The sequence below is a fragment of the Phragmites australis genome, chromosome 17, assembly GCF_958298935.1.
Source record: "Phragmites australis chromosome 17, lpPhrAust1.1, whole genome shotgun sequence".
Lineage (NCBI taxonomy): Eukaryota > Viridiplantae > Streptophyta > Magnoliopsida > Poales > Poaceae > Phragmites > Phragmites australis.
This window is the reverse complement of record NC_084937.1, coordinates 26,469,452-26,495,561: the sequence shown is the minus strand read 5'-3', so window position 1 is coordinate 26,495,561 and position 26,110 is coordinate 26,469,452. Positions and strand designations below refer to the sequence as shown.

The window sequence follows — 26,110 nt, the reverse complement described above, 5'->3', positions numbered from 1 at the left end:
ACCCACTCATCGGTCACCACCGCTGTACCTCGCCGCTCCGTCGAAGGTAGCAACGCAGAGGCATGGCGACGCCGATCAGCAGCTTCGCCGTGCTCTTTTTCATCGCCGATCGGCGCAGGGTCCTCGGCGTTCAGGTACCGCCTCTACTTGCTATAGCCTGGACGGCCCAAGTAGAAACGTAGCAATTTCTTCGGTTTTGGTTGCTCGTCCTGTGGTACTACAATATCTCCGGACCTCTTCAAGTGCGCGCTATACTATTTCGCTAAACTGGGCATTAGTAGAGCTGAGATTTAGGTAGTGTCATTTCTGGGCCGCTCATGGTATGATGTTTTAGTACGGCTCAAAGTAGGGTACGATACGAAATATTTTAGGTCAGGTCGACACGGCACGAACACGGGTCGTGTTGTGTCTAGGACTTTGGCATGGTGGGCATGCTGGCACGACACGATGGTTTGGGTCGTGCCTATATCAGTACGGCAAAAAAGGATACGGCACAATCTATATGATCATTTTCTCATGTTTATCCTCCAATCTCTCTGATATAAACCGTGAGACACTAAGCCATTGTTTGTTTGGTGAGATATGGTGAGAGATAAATATGTAAATATGAGATAAACAAGTGTGAGATGGTAAGAGATAAATATGTAAGTATTGTCAGGCGATATGGAGCATAAGAGAGATGTGTGAGCATGAGAGACACAAGTGTGAGATGTTAAGAGATAAATATGTAAATATTGTCATGCGACATGGAACAGGGTCGTGCTTAGGCCTTCCTGGAGTTGATTCGTGCCAGCACGGCACGGCACGGCCCGAGTCCCAGCTTTAGGCATTAGTTTGTAATGGGTGTTGTTAGAGTTTATATATTAGGCAAAGACTACTTTAAGAACGTGCATGCTGGTGCGATTCCGCCTGCACCCAATCTAACACCACACGATCCTAATCTAGCAACTCTAAGCTAAGGCCAAGGCCGAAGGCGCAAGCATTAATTAACCTTGATCACGAAAGCCACTTCGCTCTAATCACCCCCACGTGCTACTACTGCTCGATATTAATTCCTCTCTCTCTCTCTCTCTCTCTCTCTCTCTCTCTCTCTCTCTCTCTCTCGTACCCTGCAGCCAGATGCATCCATTCTTTATTCGGAACAAGTCGCTACCACGCCCGCTTCAGCGTCGATCCGCCCACTAGCCACTCTGTGTCTGGTGGCGCCACAGCGCGACAGTTGTGGAGGCTAATGACACAAGAGCTCAATCTGCTTGATTTAGGCAACATGGAGTCTAATTTCGATGGCCAAAAGCTGGATCTTTGATTGAGGAGCTTGGTCCTATCGATTCAGGCAGTGAGAAGCTTGATCCCCTTGGGAGGGTGTCAATTTGTGCGGCAAGGAACTCATTCCCGGCAGGAGAGCATCGATTTGGGTATTAGTGGGAGCAATTCTATAGCTTGCCTATAAGGATGTATTGATTTGCTTCTCGGTTGCAACAATTTTCTTCAAAATGTGTATTGATGTGCTTTTCATTTTGAATATGCATAGCATGTGGTTATTCATGTTGCTGGTGGAGTTCTCTCTCTCCCTGGGGTTGAGGATTGGGCGTTTGATGCTGGCGGGGCTCATCCCCAATGAGGAGGAGCTTGACCAGTTGCGGATGAGCTCATGCCCGGCAATGAGGAGCTCGATCTGCTCGATTTGGGGGTGTGGAGTCTAATTTCGATGGTAAGAAGCTCGATGTCGAATTGAGGGGCTCGGTCCCATCGATTCAGACTGTGAGAAACTCAATCCCCTAGGAGGATGTCGATTTGGGTATTGGGGGAGCAACACTGCAACTTGTCTGTAAGATTGTACTAATTTGCTTTTCTTGGTGCAGCATTATGCTTCAAAATTTGTATTGATGTGCTTTTCGTTTTGAATATGCACATCATGTGTAATTGATTTTAGCTTTTCCTGAGTTATGGTAACTCCGAATTGCCACAAGGCATGCACATTTGGACAACTGTGAATGCTTTTATGATCCACCTAATCGCTAGTTGACCTAATTAGGAAAGCAACTAATTAATCACTTTCCTAATTAGGGGTGTGCGGGCGGATGGGCATTAGCATGCACGTGCATGCATTAGCCAGGTCCTATATATTAAGCTTGGTAAGGGAAATTTTCAATATGCGTACATATGGCTTATAAGAACCATTCATTTGTGTTGAGAACTGTGCTAAAGAAGTAGGTGAAAAAAAATCATAGGGTAAGTAAGAGAGTCAATGGATGGATGAGTATCAGGTGAGATGAATGAACGACTGAGATAAGTTGTATTTGCACAAACCCATACAGTTTTGCATTTCCCATTAAGCTTGCTATACTTTACCATATTATTGCTAGGCAAACTCACCCTAGATCAGGTCATAAATATCGGCACCACACTTTTGAGTAGCAAAATAGAATGCAACACTTTTTTCTAGTCATTGACATGCGGGACTGCAAACTCGGTTGAGAATGCAACGCTTTTTTCTAGTCACTAACATGCGGGACCAGGTTGAGAAGAGTTATCGTGTGATAGGTGCAACTATGATCCAAACGGGCTGCAAACTCGATTGAAGTCACCTAATTCTCAAAGTGGGGCAACAAACCCTAATATTCCCAAATACTTATCATCTGCATGTTGGATCAGAGTACTATACGAACTTTGGTGTTCATTTTTTAGATAAGGGAATGTTTTTATTCTGGCCTTCGCACAAGGCATGTGCGCAACTATTCATTATTACAAAGTTTCAGCCCAAGGCTGTAAGCAAAATAACAACAAACGGTAGTTGGAAAAAGTTCACCAACCATAAAAGAAAGAATGCTAATTTTAAGCACAAATTCTATTAGTAGACATCCACCCATGGTTGGCAAAGATCTCTATTATTGTAGTTTCTAGGATATGGCACACCATCTTCATATGTTCCCGATCCTCCTCCTTTTGCAACAGGGATCAAAATTGGATCCAATAAGTTCCCCTGAAGATCACCTACATGTAAGAATTAGGTCTTGCTTTATCAAAAACTATTTTGTTCCTAGTTAGCCAAATGGCCCAACATAACATGCTTGCCCCAACCCAAATTTGGGGTCTTATTTTTGGGTCAATATGGCGCAACCAGTCACCAGTTATGTGTGCCACATTCCTAGGGGGTTCAATGTTAAAAGCAATCTGAACTGTCCTCCAAATGAACTTAGCAAATTGACAATCAAAAAACAAATATTATATAGTTTCACCATTGCTACAGAAACAACATTGTGTACTACCATGCCAATTTCGTTTAGCCAAATTATCTTTCATTAAAATAACCCCCCTACTTATATACCACATGAAAAATTTTATCTTCAAAGGGAGCTTTAACTTCCAAATGTAACGGGTGGATAAGAAGTACCTTAATTCATTAAAGTCCTATACATTGACTTTACTGAGAACATGCTAGTAGAGTTTAAAGACCATCTAAAGACATCATTCTGGTCATTGAGTTGCACAAACTCCACTCTAGCTACTAGGTGATTCCATTCAGTCAATTTTCATCCTATCAACTCCCTACAAAAGGAAAAATTAAGAGGATCTGACTTTAAAACTTCTGCCACTGTTACATTTCTTTTTCTTACTATATTATACAACAAAGGATATTGGTCTTTTAAAGTAAACTTACCTAGCCATCTATCCTCCCATAAACGAGTTTGGGTGCCTGTCACGTCCCAAATTCCGTAATCGCGTAATTAAGTTTAATCATGTGTCATTAGCATCATAATTAAATTTGAGGAGAATTATTTGGCGTATTAGGGCAATTCGTTTGATATCATTTAGATAAGAGAAAGAAAATTGGAAGAGAAAAGAATAGAAATTGCATTGGAAATCCCCCTTTACTCTAACATGTGGGCCCCACAAGTGGTCCACCATCCCAACCACCAAATGGGGCAGCCCCACTTGCCCTCTCTCTCTCCTCCCCTCACTCCCCACGCCCTCACTCAGCATCTCAACTGTAGCTGTAGCTCCTCTCTCACTCTCCCACTCAAGCTCACTCTCTCATTTCTCCCAAAAATCCAAGCTCAAGTGGGGGATTCAAGGTATGCATGTGGTACCATTGCATTCTCTAGCTCATGAGCTACTCATCTATCTAATCCATTTTCGTTTTCGTGGAAGAATCGAGTAGTTCTTGAAGTTCTTGGCATTATTGAGTTTTTTGGAGCAAAAATAGAGTTTTGGTCGAAAATGAGCTCTAGAGTCGTGTTGCTAGTTGATGAGTAAGTTTCAGGACCCTTGGACTATCCCTAACATGTTCCCTTTAGGCTTATAAAAGATCACAACTCGAATCAACCAAAAATCCACTCGAGAACATCTTTTCTGGGCTGACCCAAATATTCCGGACTTACCCAGAGACTCCGGGTTCAGCAGAAATGGTCCGTTGAATTATGTTCAAAATTGGTTAGGGTTTAGGGTACGAGATTAATCAAGAATCCTTTGGATGGGGCATATGCACATTTGTGTAGCACATATTTGTAAAGTGAGTCGAATCACCCGAGGGGAAAGGTTGTGAAGAACCCAAGTCTGTGTCACCCGGATAATCCGGTCAAACCCGGAGGCTCCGGGTAGTTGCGCTATCGAGTAACTGAGAGCTTCGTTCGGAGTCTCACTCGGAGTGTCTGGCACATCCCAGACAGTCTGGACCAACCCGGAGGTTCCGGGTTATTTAGAGTAGTGGCTAACTGAGAGCCTTCACCGGAGAATGGCCCGGATATTCCGGAACTCTTAAATTTCGAATTTACCCAGATACTCTGGGCCAGTTAAATAAAAAGGCAGCAACTGAGCGCCTATTCCAAAGGTTCACCCGGAGGGTCCGACCCCGGATACTCCGAACCAATCCGGATACTCCGGATGGCTGCTATTTTTTGGTTTTCGTTTAGATCATTTAGTATTGCATTGATTCGCATATCTTATACTTCTAGCATGTTGTTAAGCATCGTGGCATGCCTTGTTGCATTCATTCATGCTCATCATTCCACGCGTTCTTGTTTAGCAAACAAGGAGCCAGAGCGGGAGGCGACCGTGGTCGAAGACAACTCCGATCTTCCGGATTTCTGCAAGTATTGCGTAGGTAACTATAGGCAGCTAACTGAGTAGCAAGGCATCTATCATATTGCACCTTTGTCGAATTGAATGAAATCTAAATATTGATAAACTTTGCTTATGTATAGGTTTGCATGTATAGGGAGTCGATGTCGGATTTTTATGGGTAGAACCTATGTTGATTGCATAATCCCTACCTTGAACTGTTCATCTATATCCTTGTAGCCTTGGTAACGTGGTAAATATCTAAGAGTCGATCGAAATACTTAGCAATGCATAGATCCTCGGTAGAAGATGAGCAATGGTTCGACCGTTGTCGGTGGATGAACACCGCAAGTAGGGATCCTGAGGGACCCCTTTGAGATTTGGCCAGGGGGCTGGTCCTGGAACTACTTCGTACGTGGGGTTAATCAGAGTAGGTCTGATACGGTCTAATGCAGCAGGGCGATAGGCGATAAACCTCAAGCCCATCGAAGATATCTTCAAGCCGTCTTTCTTCATAGGCCCCGCGAGGGGACATGCGATGGGACCCGCCGCATTAATTGTGCCCACGCCTTCCTGCCAGGCGGCGGCAAGGACTAGCGTATTCAGTGCGGCAGGCGTGGGGGAGAGTGGTTTGATATGACCGTCCACGCTCCCCATTAAATGCAGCATCGGGCCTCCCACTGACCAACACCTCATCGTGGAGTCCCTGTGGGGTCCACCGGCATGGGGCTTGCCGGGTGCTCGGGGCTCTCTGGGTTTGACCCCGAGCGCCCACTCCCAGACCTGGCTCTTCTCGGGTCCTCGGGGTACTCCGGGTACTCGGGGACCAACTGTTCTTGGCCCCGAGCGCCCACTCTAGGACCTAGCTTCCCTCGGGTCCTCGGGGCACTCTGGGTACCGGGGGACCAACTGTTCTTGGCCCCGAGCGTCCACTCCCGGACCTAACTTCCCTCGGGTCCTCGGGACACTCTGGGTACTCGGGGACCAACTGTTCTTGGCCCCGAGCGCCCACTCCCGGACCTAACTTCCCTCGGGTCCTCTGGGCACTCTGGGTACTCGGGGACCAACTGTTCTTGGCCCCGAGCGCCCACTCTCGGACCTAGCTTCCCTCGGGCCCTCGGGGAGGTGATCCCCGAGGGAAGGCGCCATGTGGCACTGCGCTGTCCTGGCCTCGGGACTCGGGAACCCCCGGATCCCATATCACCGACAACCGTTGTTCGCGAGCTTAGGGCTTACTACTTGTTCACGTATATGGTTATGTGGATGTTTGTTGGATGAGTGGTGAGTATGAGACGAGATGTGGACGGTGTTAGGAGTGACGTCTGCCTCGAAGAAAAGTCCTGGGGGCAGTCCGAGAAAGGAACCCAGGCACCATAGACCGCTTGCATCGTTTAAGGTCGATCGTCGGGGTAGTTAGCTTTAGCACTTACCTTACTCACCACATGCCGATCTAATAGTAAGGCGAGCCGAATACCTTCGCAGTTGCGGCTTTGTGGGTCTGAACATCGATGGTGTGAGCGGGCGGGCTTGTAAGTGGTACTAGTTTGCTCCGGGAGTAGTTCGAGTACCACCGCGCTGAGCGATGCACGATCCACACGGTTGGGGCTAGTTGGGAAAGGTTGTCACGAGTACCCCCTTGTGTGCACTTTAGCGGGTAGCACAAGCCGTATGGTCCTCGTGTCGTGTGGGTCCAGAAGTATCCCTGCAGGGTGTATAAACAGTTCGAACTGCCGCGCTCTCAGTCATGAACATACTATTGTTTCATTTGCACCCGGTCGTAGAGTTCTCGTTTGTGGATGATGGTTCGGATATGTGATTGTTGGTTCTGTTATTATGGTCATGGATGAGTTAATTCGGTTTTCTTATATGTTCAAATATTTATGTTATATTTATGTTACAGTTTTATTTATGTTCAGTTGGTTATTGCAGGGTAGAATGACATGTTTGGTTAAGTATAGGTGCTCACACATTTATGTCTAGGTTGCTTATCGCATATGTTTTACTTAACCTTATGGCCTGTCCTTGCTAACAGCTCAATACATAATCCTTAGAGTTGGAATATTATATATCCATATTGTGTAAGTCTTACGAGTACCTTCGTACTCAGGGTACTATCCTTAAGTTGTTGCAGGTATTACTGCTGCCGAGGAAGAGGCTGTCTTTGGCTACTTCGTGCCTGCCGATCAGGGTGGCGGGCAAGAGTAGTGCATCCTACTCTGAAGGTGGCGTGTTGAGACGGTGCCTAAGGGCATGTGGCGCCGTTCTCTTGTTGTTTATAAGTTTAACTTTCCGCTGCGTAATTTTTTTTTGTTAAGAGTTGAAGGGTTCTGTCTCCTCCTAACTCGCTTTTGTTATAAATTGTTGAAACCAGTTGCATGCTTAATACTTGTAATATAAATATTTATTACTCGCTCTTTATTAAGCTATGTTGTGATGTATACATTGGAAGGCATGTGTTCCGATCCTTCGGCACAAAATACATGCCGGGACTACCGGGATGATATTCTGGTTAATCATCAAGGTTGTGATTATGAATAATGATCCTCCTGATGATTAATTTGAATATTATTTGGACGGTTTCAGTGCCACTATTCAAATTAAAAATTCCCAAACCCAAGAATTGGTCATTTACCTTCATAAGGCCTAACTAAAATTGGGAGTTGCTAGGTTTCCACTTTACCTCACCAAGTGTTTTATTCTTGAGATACTTTTTTCTATGTAACAGTTGTCATACTCCGTCTTCATTAATTAACTTAAAGAGTCACTTACTTAGTAAACATTTATTTTGTACATCCAGATTTTGGATTCCAAGGCCACCTTGTTCTTTGGGTCTACATAAGATCCCCCACTTAGCCAGGTGATACTGCTTGTTATCCTCATCACTCTGCCAAAAGAATCATGATCTCCTTTACAACAAGCACATCATCACAAGATATAATAAAGAGCGAGTAATTAAAAATAAGTTACAAGACATTAAGCAAATTAAACTTTAAAACAAAATACATAATCCAAATACCGTAGAGTATCTACGCAACGGAATAAAATACAAAACAACAAAAAATGAGTAGCGTCCTTTGCCCTAAGACGCTACTCCAAAATAACATCAACCAACGACACTACTCATACTCGTCGCCAACATTAGCGGGCGTAAAGTAGCCAAATACAAGTTCTTGCTCACCTGGAAAACAAAATAAGCACATGAGTACGAAAATATTCGCAAGACTTAATCCATAGTGGGCACTTATAAATAGCCCGACTCCAAAGAGAATAAATTTTTGGGTAAAGTAGCAAGGACTCGGTCATAAAGGGTTAAATGACATTTACCATGCCAAAGCGATTTAGACTTAAGTGTAAGCACATACACCTAACTTAACATCCTTGTACCGCAAGATCATCAACATAATATAGTTGTACTTGAATCATAGCAACTCATCATCAACATCACCATCCACTAGCCATCATACCACAACAACATCCCAATATCGAATCTCTATGATTGATGCGGATGGACAATAGCTTGCTCATGACCGAGAGTGCGGCAATTCAAATTGATCTTACACCCTGCAGTAACTCTTTACCCACACGATACGAGGATCATTCAGCTTGCACCACCTGCTAAAGTGCGCACAAGAGAGTACTCATGACAACCTTTCCTAATTGAGCTCCGACCATTTGAACATACACCTATAGGTTTGGAGGTCCACTAGAGCTACTCTCAGAGCACCTCAGTTACACCTAAAGGTGTGGAGGTAACTAGAACTACTCTCTGAGCAAACTAGATACCTCTACAAGCTTATTATGCCCACACCACATTTACGGCGTTACCTCTATAAGCCTATTATGCCCACGCCACCATAGGCCCACAAGCCAAAAGATCACAGCTGTAAAAGGTATTCAGCTTATCTACCATTACATCGACATGTGGTTAGTACGAAAAGTGCTAAAGCCAACGGCAACAACAGACGATGCTTAATCGATTCAAGTGGGACTAAAGCATCTGAGACTCTCTTCTCGAGCCATCCCTATCGCCCACTCAAATCTCGTCTCATCCTCACTGACTCACACATCCCATCATCATCTTTGTGCAATAGAAGTAAGCCCTAAGCTCGCGAATGATGGATCGAACCACCGTTCGACTTCTACCGGTGACCTAAGCCTTGCTAAGCATAATATGTTCCTTTTAGGTTAGACCATTCAAAGCTATACCCAGGATTACAAAGGATCAAGAGATAATGATACCAAGGAAAGGTAATGCAACAAATATGATCTACTCCTAAAACCGATGTACGACTTATTGACAATGCAACATACATAAAGCATAATTTATCACTTGACACAATATAGGATTCAAAATAATGGGTGAAAATACTTAGATGCTTGCCTTGTGGTTCAACTTGATCACAATTCACCGCAAAGAATTCCTGATTGCCCTCGATCAAGCTTGTGTTACCCTCCGATTATTCGTTCACTAAGAAAAACACATATAATAATGAGCATGAAAGAGATGCGATGATATATGCTACATGATGTATAACTGTACAAAATGCATCATAAACACAAGCTACAGGCAAAAGACATACAAAGGACCAAAGAAGATTTGCGAACTAAACAACATTGAAAAATAACAGCTGCCCGGATAGTCCAAGTCAGGCCGGAGTATCCGGATTCGGACCCTCCGGGTGAGGCCGTACCCTCCGGGTCAACCTCCGGATTTGTTTCTCAGTTAACTCCTAACTCAAAATAGTCTGGACTATCCGGGCTAGGCTGGATACTCCGGGTTAGCCGGACTGTCCGGGTTATACTCTGAGAGAGGCTCTCGGTTAAATTTAAACTAAATTACCCATAGTCTCTGGGTGGATCCGAACACTCCAGATTCTGGCAATCCCAAAACTCGCGGCGATTCTCACGATTGATTCAAAAGTACACATTAAATCCCTTCCACCCAAACATGCATAAGGGCTAGTACAAGAGTTCTAAACTCAAAACACACTCTATATTGTAACAATTTTTTAATAGAAATCAACAGGATGTTCGCTGTGCCACCCGAACTATCTGGGTTAGTCTGGATACTCTGGGCCCTCTAGAGAGCACTTTGCAAAGCAAAATTTTCGGTGTATTTGATTTGCATGTTAAAATCTTTACCACATAAACATACATTGGTACTAACACATTGGTTCTAAACCTAATTTACTCACTCTACAAACTTGAAACCCTAGTTTAAACTTATCCAAACATCTCACATTTGCTCTATTTCATCAAGAACGCAAAGTGTTTTGCCCTACTCAATTTGCAGCTCCTAAACATTGAATTCAACCAAACCAAACGTGCATTTCTACCAAGGGAAACCTAGAGAACTTACCTAAGATCCTCATCAAGGTTTGTGTCCATCCATTTGGGGGAAGACAAAGGAATGGCTTGGAGGAGAGGTGCACAAACTGCTGAAAATTCAGAAAAAGGGTTGTGATGAATTTGATTACAGCTCCTTCAAATCTTCATGCGTGTGAGAATGAATGGGATGGATTGGAAGCTAAGGAGGAGGGCAACACAGGGGTGTGACATGCATACCTTGAATCCGAGTTCTTGAGAGGAAGATTTGAGGAGAAAGTGAGGGAGCTGCAGCTCTGCTACTTTGCTTGGCCGGTTGGAGAGGGTGAGAGGGAGTGTGAGAGTGTGAGAGAGAGGTGGAGGGGTGGGGCTGTTGCTGCCCAAGAGAGAGAGGTGAAGCGTGGGGCCGGTCAAGTGGGTCACACGTGTTAGAGAGATAAGGAAAGTGTAGCTGAAATCTATTTCTTCTCTCCCCTATTTTATTAGCCCAAAATAGATGCTCTTTGGCTCCAAAAATTCTGAAAAAATTTGTATCACAATTACAAAGCAAGATGAGTCCATTTTAAAAGGTTTCACCCGTGACTGAAGTCTATGTGAGACTTTTTAAATTAAAAGAAAATTCTAACGTTGGTTATTTTCAAAACGCTTAACAATATCAAAACACCAATTGAATAACAAACAAAAATCTAATATGCTTAACAACTAAACATGATGATTATGATGTTAATGATGTGTTAATGCTTAATATCATAATTAAGGAATTGGGACGTGACAATTTATTCAGATAATTCACTCTAAACAATTACGAGGTCTACGTTGCACATGTACAGTGGTTGAAAGGTTCTGAAATATGTCCATGATGATAGGTTACTCGTATGATGGATCAACTGCAGATGTTTCAGCAGATCAGTACCACCATTACAAGGTCTGTATTGTGCATGTACAGTAAAAGATTCAGATATAGTGAGAGCTCTGGGAAAGCAAGCTCCAATTTCCTTTCATGTCAGGAAGATGTAAAGCTTATGCATGAGATGGGCTTAGACGCGTACACATTCTCCATTGCTTGGCCCTGGCTAATTCCAGGTAGGTTAATTCAAGTAGTGTATATCTTCCTGAAATACAGAAATCATTAATATATTCCTGAAAAAAAAAATCTGATGCCGAATCGCGTAGATGGAAGAGGAGAGATCAATCCAAAGGGCTTGGAATACTTCAATAATCTGATCGACGAACTGATCTTGCATGGTATAGTCTCTCTCTTTTTTCACTGAGAAATTGACATGGTGATGCAACATCTCAGTCTTGACTAATCCGGCTCCATTTCCGGTCATGCTTGGTGTAGGCAACAGCCCTCATGCAACCACCTACATTTTGATCTTCCCCAGGTCATGAATACGGTGGAGTCCTCTCCTCAGCTCCAGATTCATGTTTTTTTAGATAATGAAAAAATCCGGCCATTTGCATCGTATGTTGCATACAAGCATTGTACACTATTACATCATCTCAACTTATAGTTGAAAGTTTAAAATAAATAAAATCGTAGAAGACCATATAAATATAAATTATTGATCACATAGTCTAGTACTAAACTGCTATTCATTCTTGGTGAAGAATTATATGGTCATCACCTTTAATATTTGGCACACCATGATTAAGTTTTCTCTCTCACTTTTTGTTTTTCAGCTACATCAATCTTCAAAATATCAGTCAGTATTTTGAAAAGTGCTTGCATAAAAGAAGTTATTGTTTTCTTATAAAGACAATATCATTATAGCATAGACAAATTACAAATCTAACATCGGCATCTGTAAATCAATCCTGATCATGAAAACAAAATTTCAGGGTAATTCACTCTGAAGAATTAAGCTGATAGTTCTAGTATGTGCTGCAGAGAAGATTACACTGTATACGCCGACGCCTCTGCTTCAAGAACTCCGGGGACAGGGTGAGGCACTGGGTCACCGTCAACGAGCCCAACATAGAGACCATCGGCGGCTACAACATGGGCAGTGAACCGCCGCGGCGCTGCTCCTATCCCTTCGTCGAAAACTGCACTGGCCGGAGCCGTACGTCGCAGCACACCACCCCCTGCTCGTACACCCCTCTGCAGTGTCCTTGTACAGAGACAAGTATAAGGTTTCTCTTGACACACTCTTCACTCTCTGAATTCCGACACATACTAAGATATCAAGAATCGAACACTCTTACTCTGCAGTGCTCATACTTGAACATAGACTCGGTCACGCTGCAGGCAACTCAAGGAGGCCAGATTGGGATCACCCTCTTGGGCTGGTGGCATGAGCCTGCCACCAACACGTCACAGGATGCAACTGCTGCAATGAGGATGAACGACTTCCATATCGGACGGTCAGTACTCAGTAGTACTGAACTGCTATTATCTGCTCCTGTTTGCATCAGGCAGCTTACAGTGATTCCTCTTCTGAATCAGGTTCATGCATCCTTTGGTGTACGGAGAGTACCCTCCGGTGATGAGGAGCAGCGTGGGTGGTCACCTGCCACGCTTATTCCGTGGAGGAGTCGGCGAAAGTGTGTGGATCGTCTTTCTCTCGATTTGTCTCGTCTGGATCTCTCGTCCCCGCCGACGGGCATCTCCACCGCATGACGCTTTCGCCCCCATCGAATCTGCAACCGCGCTAATCTAGCTTCATTAGGGTATTGTTGTGATGCCCTCGTTCTAGCACCATCTAACCGACGGTCTTTCTCCTCCCACAACTAATAGCGTCCCCGCAACCTCGCTACTCTACTCTCGTGTCTACAACCACCGTCGAACCCTGCTATCTTGAGCATCTCTCTAAATTCAAAGAGCATTTTGGTGAACTCAACTCTAATTTTATAGGAGAAATCTCCTCCCGAAGTTTAACCCAAACCTCGTCGAAGATGGAGAAGGGATCTGCGATCATCATTTTGTTGCAAACAAAGCGGATCTCGGGAAACGTTTCCACAAATGTCAAAGCCATTTCAATGGGAACACGCGGTCTCTCGTAGCAGTCTTATAGGAGTACTAGTGTTTTCACATTTCCGCAGATGAAGCGTCACATGATGATGACGTTGCAATTGTTCTGCTAACATGTGCAGTGACGTTTGCCATCGGGTTTTTTCGCTCTCTTTTGGCGAAGACGTTTGCCTTCGATTACTTTAGATCTAGTTGAAATCTTTGCAGCCCAAGTGGCAGTACACTACTCTCGTAGAAAAGGAGGAAAATTTGTGCTCCGTCTTCTAGATGCAAGCTGAATTAGGTTCACTCTCTGCTCTTGATCAAAATCTAAAATTAAACAATATACTTAATATATTTATCGAAATAGATAATATGTAGTTGTATTTATTAAATTAGCATTCGTATTCAACACACGGTGTGTCGAAAAATACTTTTTGGGTACACGGTCATGTCATATCTGCTTTTTCGGTACAAGGTCATATCGGTACCGAATAAAGTGTTTTTTAACACATAGTGTGCCGAATACGACACTGTGCCGAATACAGTCTATTTTTGACATATGGTGTACCGAATACGTATAACAGTGCTGTATTCGACATACCTTGTATCAAATATAGATGCTAAATTAATAAATATTTTAGATATAACATACACTGAATACAGATACTAAATTAATAAATACGATTACATATTATCTATTTTGATAAATATACTTATATATATTGTCTAATTTTAGATTTTTGCCTCTGCTCTCTGGAAGAGACAGGCACCTTGTACGTACATGGACAGGGCGCGCAGGCTGCAAATAATATTCAGTGAACTCGATCGCGATCAGTTAGGCCGACCAGTACACGCGCTGGTGCTTCAGATGAATGTTGTGGTGGCAAAGCATAGTATTTTATTTTAACGGTGGAATTCATTTTCACGGTTTTCATTAGAGATAGGTTCAAGTAGACTGCTCTGTGCAAATCCAAAAAATCGGAAAAATTCTGTACATATCGCACGAACGCAGCTGGCTCGAGACGAGAGCTACGCGCTCCCTCCATCGTTACCAACCGAGCTACTGCACAAAGCATAGCATATAGGGCACTTTATTCCAGGTTTCAACTTGAGAAGCAGGCATCCTAGTTGTTTCCATTCACAACACATCAGATGCGAAAGGTGTCTACAAATGTGACTACGGAAAGGAGAGTACAACGCGCCATGCAGCATCCATCTGAGATCCGGGAGCTACAGAACAAGCACCGGATGCAGTTTCGCCACACATGCACTTGTGTACACTACCCAGGCTGTCTGTCGATGCAACTCGAGGCGAAGAGCTTGTTTATAGTCCGAGAGCACCTCTAAGAACCTCTTTATATTACTTTTTATAATTAAAATTAGAGATTCAAGGGAAAAAACAAGCTTCAACAGATTCTGTATTTGTCTCTCTAAACTTATCAGCCTCCTATCCAACTCCTATTGCTCGCTACTTGTGGCAAGTGGGCATCAGCTCCCTATCCGCCCTTTTCGGCCATCCTGTGCCCGGCCTTCATCCCGCGCCCCTCTTCCCGTACGATCGGCACACCATCTCGTGCCCTCCATCCCGCACTAGCCCAACCATCCTTTCTTATGACCACGCCATCCACGTCGTCGATCCGGCCGTGCAACTCGCGTTCGGGAACTTCTTCCCCGTCACTGAGACGAGGTGGCTCCTGCTCCTGTCTTAGGAGCGACAAAGACAAAAGTGGCCATCAGCTCCAAGTCCAGCGAGGTGGTGGTTTCGGGTGGAGAGATGAGAGGAAACGGTAGATCTCGTGGTTGCTTTGTTGCGTGTGTGGAGTTCGGGAGAGAGATGGAATTGACGGCTAGGGTTCATCCGTCGGTGAGATAGGAGAGAGAGAGCCGTTGGAATATAGGAATTAGCGTATAGAGAGTTTGTTGGAGAATGTAGCAATCTAAGGAGGGATTTTTTTAAGATGACTCCCCCATATAAAATATAACGAGTAAGTTTTAGTAAAACTCTTGGAGATTCAGATAGCTCTTCATGAAATAATAAATATGGGTACCTCGTTAGAAAGTAGAATTTTTCAGTGCCTTTCCAGCATATGTGAAAAACCTTGAGCCCCCTTACCGCCGTGCGGGCCGTAGAGCCCCCCTTCCCCTCCCATTTCTTTAGAGCCATAGATGAGAGAAAAGGTGAAGAAGTCCCCTACCCGATTGCTCTACATCTGGTCACTGAACCATAAAATAAAAATTGATTCTCACCAGGAGAAAAATAGGCGTGGCTTACAGGAATGAACTACGAACGTTTTCCCACTCTTCTTATGAAGACTATTCCTCATTTTGGCTATTCAAATTCTCTCTCTCTCTCTCTCTCTCTCTCTCTTTTCTATTCCCGCGGCGGGGACAGCAACTGCTCGGATTCTACAGGCCCACATGAACTATGAATCCGACGGCGTGCCGCACCGCACGCAGGACTGAGCAGCACAAGCGGCCGAAGCATCGGTCGCACACGGGAAAGAGTACGAGAGGACGCCGACGCCCGGTGCCGCCACGTGCCGCGCCCGGGGCCAACCCGCGCATGGCAGCTCGCTCGGCGCACGCAAGCCGAGCCGAGCAGCGCGCCGTGCGCGTCAGAAGCTTCCCCACCGAACGTCAGCGACGACGTCCGCACCGCGCGGGCACGGGGCGAACCGGCCAATTTGCCACCAAGAACGGCCGGCCCCCGCCCGCGCGTATAAAAAACCCTCCGCGCGGGCGGCCGGCCAGCCAAAGAGCACTTGCGCGGCTGGACCACTGGACATGATGGCGAGGACGCGTTCCCGTGCTGCTGCTGCTCTCCTCCTCCTCCTCCTCCTGGTCGTCGTGCCAGCCGCGCTCGCGGCGGCGGCGGTCACCCGGGGTGACTTCCCCTCGGGGTTTGTCTTCGGCGTCGGCTCCTCCGCCTACCAGGTGCGTATGGCGTGTGACTCCCGTGGCCGGGGGACTCGTACGTGCTCCATGGCGGGCAGCTGTGTTAGTGTTCGTCTTTTCGATAAAAGAAATTTTATTAACTCTTATCGTTATACCAAAGTCTTATAAACATATAAGATTCACTTCTAATTTTTGCATAGCTCGGATGCACGTGGCTAAAAAAGAGAGAAGAAAAACAACCAACTAAAATGATCAGAAAAAAAATGATCTGTGTGTTAGTGTTCGGCTTGAATTGTGCGTCACTCAAAATAGGATTCCGGGATAAGGTTTTATCGAGTTAGGAGGACACGGTAACCGTAGTCGATTGATCGGAGCGCGAGAACCGAAATTCTGAAGAAAATATACCTGATATATATCTGCTCTGTTCTTCTACCAATTGGCCATGATTCTCCGTCAGAAAACTATAGAAAGCTATTCCTTTGCGGATGGAACAAGGCTAAGATTGATCGCTTGTCATACTAGAACTCGCGTGTTCGATCATCAACGGAATGTGTTCATTGCTGAGGGGTCTTCGTTTTTTCCGGTAAAAGAAGTTTTATTAACTCTTATTGTCCTAACAAGAAGACACAACCGTATAAGAGTTCGCTCTCGATTTTTATACGACTAAAATGCACACGGTCCGAAAGATAAAGAAAAGAACCACCGAAAACAAAACAAATCCTCATTGTTGAAGGGCCTTTGTGGGTTTAATTCAGCAGTTTAGCACTGAATCGTTGATGCCAATGCATGGTCAAGGTCTGCAGATATTTTGTACTGCTCTCCGTTGGTGGTACCAGAAATCCTGTGTCACCTAGCAGTTAACCACTAGGGCAGTGCTTCCACAAGAAACAATGCATACGGCTCTTGGTGATCGGTCATCTTGCACTCGGAAATCTTCTTTTCCATCGACACAAACGTTTTTGGAGTGTACCGAAAAACAAAGACATGTTTGTCCATGGACTTTGTGAACGATATGTCATTTTCTCCCCTTGTTTTCTCGTTCCCCTTCTCAGCTAGATGACACTGGGTTACTGGTTAGTCTTGCGGCTAGTTCTGCCTGACAGTTTCGTTAAACTGCCTTAATCTGTGTACTTTGCGATAAAGTCATGCCTTTTGAAAAGACTTCAGCACGGGTGGCCTGAAATTCTGATGCTGGAAAAGTTGCACTGGGTTACGCTTCTCACTTCTCACCAGTCACCATTTTGCAGTTGAACAAGGTGTTTGGAATAGTTCATAGCTTCTGTATAATTGTATTGTTCTTGAGACGTGTGCTTCTACTTTCTATGATGGAACTTTGGTTATTAGAGTGCATGGATATGTCAAGGGTGTTGTAAGAGTAGTATGGTCAGGACACATAAGATCAATTGTCACCTCATATAAAATTTCTAATAACCTATTTTACTTTACCTGCGAAAAACTAGTTTTAGTTGTTTCCTGAGCTGAGCATCTGCTGACTTGAGCAGGTTGAAGGTGCAGTTGCAGAGGATGGAAGAAAGCCAAGCATCTGGGACACGTTCACACATGAAGGTTAGTTTGGTCCATGGTCCCTTGGTGGTCAGTAATTGTAAATCTACAATGCATTTCAGCAATTCAGCTTCTTAGTTCTAACAGGAATTTGCTGAACCTTCACAGGCTATTCTATTGATAAAGCGACAGGTGATGTAACTGCAGATCAGTATCATAATTACAAGGTAGGTTTTTGAGCAAAAGTGCTGCTAAAAGACTTCTCAGATCAAGACCATAGCCTCAAACTAACAGAGATAGATTATGTTGTGTTTAATAACAGGAAGATGTAAAGCTTTTGCATGAGTTGGGTGTCGATGCATATAGAATGTCGATTGCCTGGCCTCGACTTATTCCTGGTAAGGGCGTATGGCCTTACACATGTTAGAAAGCGTGGTTCATAAAATTTGGCCTATTGTCTCTTCTCTTTTTTGCAAGTTCAAATTGGCCTATGGTTTGATTGGTTGGTTGTACCATTGTTACTTTGTTTAGATGGCCGGGGAGCTGTCAATCCGAAGGGACTGGAGTACTACAACAATCTAATAGATGAACTCCTCAGCTACGGTATCCAATCTTTTCTTTGAATTATTTGGGAATCTTATCTGGTTCTAAAGCTTCCAGGTGTGCAAATATATATGATGCAATTTTCTGTGTTCATGTAGGAATACAACCTCACGTAACGATCTATCATTTCGATTTCCCTCAGGCTCTTCAAGATGAATACAACGGACTGCTTAGTCCTAGATTCATGTACTTTCTCATTGCCTCCTAACCCTTATCCTTACTGCAAGTTCATCCATAAGAGATGAAGTGATATGTGCCTTTTTGCAGAGAGGACTTCACCGCGTACGCAGATGTGTGCTTCAAGAACTTTGGCGACAGAGTGAAGTACTGGAGCACCGTGAATGAGCCTAACGTCGAACCAATTGGCGGATACGACCAAGGAATTCTACCGCCACGGCGATGCTCATTCCCCTTCGGCTTCGCTTGCGATGGAGGCAACTCAACCACAGAGCCATACATAGTAGCACACCACCTTCTGCTTGCACATGCCTCAGCAGTGTCCCTCTATAGAGAAAAGTATCAGGTTTGAGCTATTGTCATCTCTTTCTAGAGCAGAACTGCCATTTCAGGATGAAGCATTTTCGCAGATATGATATTTTATTTTGTTTCTCACTGGTCAGGCTGAGCAAGGAGGACGAATTGGGCTCACGTTGCTCGGCTGGTGGTACGAGCCTGGGACGCAGACTCCTGAAGATATAGCAGCTGCTGCAAGGATGAATGACTTCCACATTGGATGGTTTGTTCCGCTCAAAATCTCAAGTCCTATACAAACAACTATCTTCTGCAAGTACATGTAAAACATGTGTTCATGATACAGGTTTATGCATCCCATGGTGTATGGAGACTACCCTCCAGTGATGCGGAAGAATGTCGGGTCCAGGCTACCATCGTTCACTGATGAAGAGAGGAAAAGAGTAAATGGGTCATTTGATTTTGTCGGATTTAACCACTACATTGCCGTCTATGTGAAAGCTGATCTTAGCCGGCTGGATCAGAAACTGAGAGATTACATGGGTGATGCAGCTGTGAAATACGACTGTAAGAATCTTAGGACCTCGACTTTTATCATGCTCCAGAATGCAGTGGGAAGAATGCATAATCTAATTCATTTTTGCAGTGCCATTCCTGAAGTCAAGTAACCAGTTCCCGTTCAGGTTGACGGACGATTTTATGTCGTCGACCCCCTGGGCTCTGAAGAAAATGTTGAAGCATCTCCGAGAGAAATACAAGAACCCTGCAGTGATGATTCATGAAAACGGTAACTTGGCCACAATGCTACCCTGAAATACTATCCAAGAATGGGCAGCGTTTTACTGCAAATGTATGCCCTTCTGCAGTATACTCATTTGTCATATTCATCGTGTTCACATTAGGAGCTGCTGGCCAGCCTGATCCGTCCGGCGGGAACACCTACGACGACGAGTTCAGGTCGCAGTTCTTGCAGGATTACATCGAAGCCACACTTCAGTCCATCAGGTACCAATACGGCAATTTTATTTTCTACAATACGCAGGAGAGCTACGTATTTTTATATTAAGAGAGAAAAGTAGTTAAGTTACACAACAACCCGCATCGGGCCAAAGTCTCGGTAACCACAGAAGGATCTTACAAGAGCAAAAGCAACTCGGAATGAGAAACGTTGAAACAAACTAAATTACAGATCCTAGCACACACAACCACTCTATGAGAAACGCCAATTGATTTGCCCCAGCCCCGCACCACCGTCCTGCTTCGTCCCAAATGAGAACCACCATGGTGTCGGAGGAGATGCGATGGTTGTTGAATACCTCGTCGTTGTAGAACAACCAAATCTTCCAACAAATTAGAAGTGCTAGGGAATCAAAGCCTCTCCGATAGGCCTTGTCGACGCGGCCCCGGAGCTCCGTCCACCAATCGAGCAGCGTAGTGCCATCGGGATGAGTGTGCACCCCCAACACTCTCCACCAAAGCTCCCTTGCCGAGTTGCAATGTACAATGAGGCGGTCCGTGGTTTCCGGGAGCTGCGAGCAATGAGCGCAAAAGTCATCATCCTGCAGGTTGTGACGCCGGCTGCGAGCAGCCATCCACAACCTACCATGAAGCACCAACCATCCAAAGAATTTATCCTTCACCGGCACCCAAGCTCTCCACACGATCTTGGCGCCTCCAAAACAGACGCAACCACGAAACATGAGCTAATAGGCCGAGCGTGTCGAGTATTGTCCAGATGTGCATCATTTCCAAACCACCTTGTCATCCACGCCGCGCAAAGTGACGGAAGCCAGCCGGTTCCAAAGATGCATGTACTGGCTAAGCGCAGTCAAGGTAATGGGGCCGAAGATGTCCCGGATCCAATGTCGATGAAGTAAGGCTTCATGCACTGTTCTGCGCCTAGAGATTGAAGGCGTGACGCAGGCAAAGAGCTCCAGAGCAAGGAAACGAGCGGCCATCAAGCTAGGCATCGGACCAGAAAAGTGTTGATTTGTCATCACCAGCCACGAAACTGGTGGAGGCCTCAAAAAGAGCAATGACTTGGCTTTCATGGTGTAATGGCAGGGAGGTCCATGGCTTGGATTGATCGCACCATAGCCACAATAGCCATTGAAGACGCAAAGCCAAACTGGCCAACCCGATATCTTGAATACCAAGTCCACCGAACTCCAAAGGACGACAAATCTTAGGCCAACCATGGACCACCCGAAGTCGTTTTGTCGCTAGCCCAGAGAAAAGCTTTTCTTATCGCGTCAATCTCTTTAATCACCCAAGGGGGGACGGTGATGGAGATCAGAATATGGATTGGAACCGTGGATAATACTGACTTCACCAGAGTGGCACGCCCAGTCTTGGGAATAAGTTTGGCTTGCCAAATGGGAAGTTTAGAAGCGACCCTGTCCACCACCGGTTGCAAATGGTTCTTGCGCAGACGGCCGATCGACAGTGGAACCCCCAAATTCTAGATGGAAAATGATGAAAGGCCGCAGAGCAGATTGTCTCGGGCAATCGACATGTCATTCTCATTGCAACAGATCGGAGCGGCCAGGCATTTGTCCAAGTTGGTTGAGAGGTCGGAAGCAGCTCCGAAGAAGTGAACAATGGCCAAATGAGCTTGGATATCCTGAGAGGTTGGTGACATTAAAAGAACAACATCATCCGCGTAGAGTGGCATCGGTGCCGAATAGAGTCGTGGCCCATGGAGTCGATGATCCCCGTCTCCTTGGACTTGGAAAAGATACGGGCAAGGGTATCCATGACAAAGCACAAAAAGGAAAGGGGAGAGCAAATCGCCTTGCCGAAAGCCTCTGGCATGAAGCAAAGGAGGGCCAAGAACACCATTTAGCAAGATCCGAGTTGAGGATGACCCGAGGATATCCTCAATCCAACTACACCATCTATGACCGAATTCCCACGCCCGAAGAACCTCCAATAAGAAAGGCCAGCTCACCGTATCAAACGCCTTGGTAATGTCCAGCTTGAAAAGGATCTTCGGACACTTTGATTTCTTAAGCAACTGCGCAGTTGAATGCACCAATTTGAAGTTTTCGTGAATCGAACGACTAGAAATGGATGAGCTTTGATAATTCGTGATGAGCGAACTAAGCCTTAGAGCTAGCCGAATTTCCAAAGCCTTGGTGATGATTTTATCGATACTATGAATAAGGCTAATAGGACGAAAACCCAATGGCGCTACTGCGTTCTCTCTTTTCCGAAGCAGGGTGACGAAAGCGTTATTGAGGTGATTTAGACCCCTTCGGTCGCCCGCAGCAAAAGCACAAGTGGCAAGTGTAACATCATTGCCGATGATCGGCCAGACGGCACAGTAAAACTCCACTGTGAAGCCATCCGGCCCCGGAGCCTTATTGAGAGGCATCCGTGTAATAGCACCCAACAGCTCTGCTGCCATGAAAGGAATGTCCAGCTCCTGTAGATCCAACGGCTCAATCCTAATCCCAGATAGATCAATGAAAAAATCACGTCGTGGAGCGACACCCAGGAAGGAGTTGAAATGTTGAAACAACGTTTTTTCCATAGCCAGGTGGGAAGAAACTGGTCCCTGAGGTGTGGAGAGGGCTAAGATGGAGTTCTTTCAAGCGCGGAAATTAGCAAAGGACAGAAAGAGTCTAGTGTTTGTGTCACCGTCACAAAGCCAAGCTGACCTCGAACGACATCGGGCGATCGTCCTCTAGAGGGAGGCCAGGCCGGGACACATTATCTTGAGGTGAGCGCGTAGATCGGACTCAACTGTCAACAGTGCCCGGTCCTCTTGCGCCTTGTCGAGATGCGAGATAACCTCATGCGCTAAAAGAAGCTGCTCCTTGAAATTGCCCAAATGTTTACTACTTAAACATTGATGCTCCTTGGTCGTGCGTATGAGCAGAATGTCCAACCGACATAGAGGGGCAATGAGAATTCCGCGGGCTTTAGCTTCCAAGCGCACTCCAAAACAGGGAGGAAACTCGATAGCTTGATCCAAAATGATTCAAAGTGGAAACACCTTCTGCGCACCGAGCACAGGGAAGTTGAGAGCAGTAACGGGCAGTGGTCAGAGCAGTCGGAGGAGAGCGCTTGCAAGAAGCAGTTAGGGAAAGCCGAGTCCCATTCCGGAGAATCAAGAGCTCTATACAACCTCACAAGGGTAGGGGAAGCCCTCTCATTGGACCAAGTGAACCGACGGCCGAAGAGATAGAGGTCTTTGAGCTCCTATGCATTGATGAAATTGCGGAACCTGGCGATGGACCTTTTGTTGAGGCAGGCATTATTCTTGTCCGCCGCCGAGGAGATCATTTTGAAATCACCCAGGATTAGCCAAGGGTTGGGCAATACTGCCCGAACACCAGAGAGCTCAGTGAGGAAAGCATCCATGAGGGCTTCGTCGTTAGGACACCTGCACACTAACGGAGAATTGAAGAACAACTCATTCGACGCAAAGGACACCTGCACACTGACGGAGAATTGAAGAACTTGTACAGCAGCTAGAGACAGCGGCTATCGACAGACCACGAGAACCCCATCCCTAGTTTTGGAAGCTAACAAGTAGGAATAGGCAGAGAAAGTGGGCCACAAATTTCATTGATTAGAAAAGGATTGAGAATATCCAGTTTTGTTTCCATCAAGCATACAATTGAAATATTCTAATCGGAGATTATCGTGCGAACAACGACCCGACGAGCCTTACAATTAAACCCACAAACATTCCAGCATAATATGTTATGATTATCCATGAGAGACAACAACAGCGCGAAGCAAGCGCTTTAGCAAGCCGACCCTTGGGCAGCAGATACAGCTGCCGCAACCGCCTAGCAAGGGAAAAGATCCCAGATCGCGCGGATGTGAAGATCGGACAGAGGGCGCTCGAACAGCTGAATGTACGCTGGTAGAGCTGTGGAGAGAAGGCTTCACCCTCCATCACCAGGCCGAGGCGACGCATGAGAAGAATCTCTCCTCGCTATGCAGCGATCCTTTTGCTTCTCCTGGGACCACAACAGAAGGTTCAGCAGGTGCTGGAGGATCCACAAGGAGGGCCGCGGCCCCACTCTCATTACCCGGCTCAGAGTCAGCAATAGGGGACTGCCATATTCGGCATGTGCGTCTCGGACGCCTGGCCTCTAGGAAGAGCGACGGCCAGATGAGGCCCCGATAGAATGGCAACCGCGGCCCACGGAAGGTGGGCTGGCCTGTGAGCGACCCCCAGACGAGGGGCTACTAGGGGCTGGGCTCCACGAGTGACGGCCCCCAATGGGTGCCGGTTCCGTGAAGCCAGGGACTATTACCTCACGCCCCAGAATCCCGCCAACCGCAGGCACGCGAAAACGGCGACGCAAGTAAACGAACTTGACTTTATGGGGCACCGGGGCTTGGAACTTAGGGTCTGTTTGTTTCAGCTAGAGATTCTGAAAAGCAGCTTATAAAAGCTGGATTGTGAAAAGCTGGATTATGAAAAGCTTTTAGACTGTAGATTCTAAAAAAATTTAATGAACAGTTTAGTAAAATGGACTTTCACAATCTATCAAAAGCTGAGAAAAAACAGCTTCTCAGATTTTCACAATCCAACCAGCAGATTTTAAAAAGCTATAACCAAAAGCTGCCTGTTTATTTCAGCTTCGGATTATAAAAGCTGAAAGCCAGAATCCGAAGCTGAAACAAACAGGACCTTAGCGCAGAAAGGGCTCCGATCATGTGACATAGCCTCCTCGGACATGGGGTCAGGATCCCTGATCGAAGGCTTGTCACGGGTGGGGAGTGAGACGACAACAGGGTCAAAAGCCCCTGTCCACGACGTGCAGAAAGCTACCTGCGCGCCACCTGCAGCTGCTGGCGTAGGCACTTGAAGGGATCGCTCCTTGGAAGCGGCACCGAGGAAGGAACAAAGGAGATACGCGCGGAGGCTGAGGCAGGATGGAGAGCCCTGGCGGCCCAACCTACGCCACGACCATGGCCGCCAGCCGGCGAGACAGCAGAACCGGCCATCGTGCCAGGCAAAGGCAAAAAGGACATTCTCCTCCCTCGAGGAAGACCGGAACGACCCATGCCGCTTGCCGGGGGGGAGGGGGGCGTTGCCATCACCATCAACATACGGAAAGGAGCCCTCACTACTGGAGGAGGGAGGAGGAAGGAGGTCGGAACTGCGCCAAGGAGGCAATCTGAACGGTGATGTTGTATCGGAGAGTCCTCTTCTCCATGACGTACGGTGGAAGGTTTCCACAAAGCTGCTGCAAAAGAGGATCTTCATACACAAAACTGTCGCAAGGTTCCGCCACCTCCATGATGCACTGGGGTAGTTCACACCATGCAACAACCCGGAGGGTGGCGAGGTCCGACCGGTCCGCCAGGGTAGAAGGGGAGAGCGAGCGGGGAAAGGAGCGAGGAGGACGCCGGCCGGGGCTAAGGAGGACAGGACGAAGGGCGTGGGCCTGGGGACAGTGGGGAAGGTGACTGGGGAGCAGTGGACGCCGGGCTCGGGGTGAGCACCGGCGGTCGGGAGGGAGAGCGGCTCATTAATACAGCAATTTCACTCAACTTTGCAACTTCAATCCATGTAATAAAAATATATCATTCAACTCTGCAACTGATGGTGATGATGCTGAAAGAGACTGAAAGCTTCTGACACTGATGCCGTATATGATCTGAAAATCTCTCCTTTGCCTGAAGAGCATGAAGCTATCTGAAACTGATGCCGTGTGTGCTCTGAATTCTGATCTCTCTTATTTGCAAGCAGGAATGGATCAAACGTGCAGGGCTATTTCGTGTGGTCGTTTCTGGACGTGTTCGAGTACCTGTTCGGCTACCGCCTCCGGTTCGGCGTCTACGGTGTCGACTTCAGCTCGACGGCAAGGACGAGGTACCAGAGGCACTCGGCGCAGTGGTACTCCAGCTTCCTCCGGGGCGGCGAGCTCAGACCGGTGGCTCTGCCTGACAGGGCGTACTCCCAGTGATCAGCACGCTCCAGCTCATTCCCAGTGATTAGCTCGCTTCAGGTCGACAAGAACAGAGCACGAATAAGCATTGATAGTTGGGTGGTATAGTGGAAATTAAACATGTTTTTGTTTGGGTAAATGTGGCATGCGTTGAATAAGTAGATTTTTTAGTAGGGTATAGGCACCTGTTTCTTTTGGTTTATTAGGAAGGCAGAGTCAGCAGTTTACAAGGAAGTGACGATGTAATGTGTTGCTATATGAGATTACAAACTTACCCGCTTGTTTGCGTATAGAATTGAATGCTCCAAATCTTTTTCGAAAGGGAAATTCAAATGGCAGCAACAAAGATTTGAAGTTGCAGTGCTTCTCTACGGAC

General features: G+C 46.1%; 2 protein-coding genes across 2 annotated transcripts; both read left to right on the top strand.

Annotated features, from left to right (window-relative positions):
- The first annotated feature begins 62 nt into the window (after positions 1–62).
- LOC133897032 (beta-glucosidase 32-like) lies at positions 63–15,051 on the top strand. The gene is made up of 5 exons (XM_062337623.1): positions 63–134; positions 12,278–12,515; positions 12,621–12,753; positions 12,836–12,933; positions 14,786–15,051. The coding sequence occupies exons 1-5, from the start codon at positions 63–65 to the stop codon at positions 15,049–15,051; spliced, it is 807 nt and encodes a 268-aa protein (XP_062193607.1).
- Positions 15,052–16,080: 1,029 nt separating this feature from the next.
- Positions 16,081–26,061, top strand: LOC133897574 (beta-glucosidase 31-like). Its single transcript, XM_062338345.1, has 12 exons — positions 16,081–16,276; positions 17,740–17,803; positions 17,909–17,967; positions 18,063–18,138; positions 18,272–18,343; positions 18,442–18,529; positions 18,611–18,866; positions 18,964–19,079; positions 19,161–19,381; positions 19,461–19,601; positions 19,717–19,819; positions 25,536–26,061. The coding sequence occupies exons 1-12, from the start codon at positions 16,127–16,129 to the stop codon at positions 25,750–25,752; spliced, it is 1,563 nt and encodes a 520-aa protein (XP_062194329.1). The 5' UTR covers positions 16,081–16,126; the 3' UTR covers positions 25,753–26,061.
- Positions 26,062–26,110: the final 49 nt, after the last annotated feature.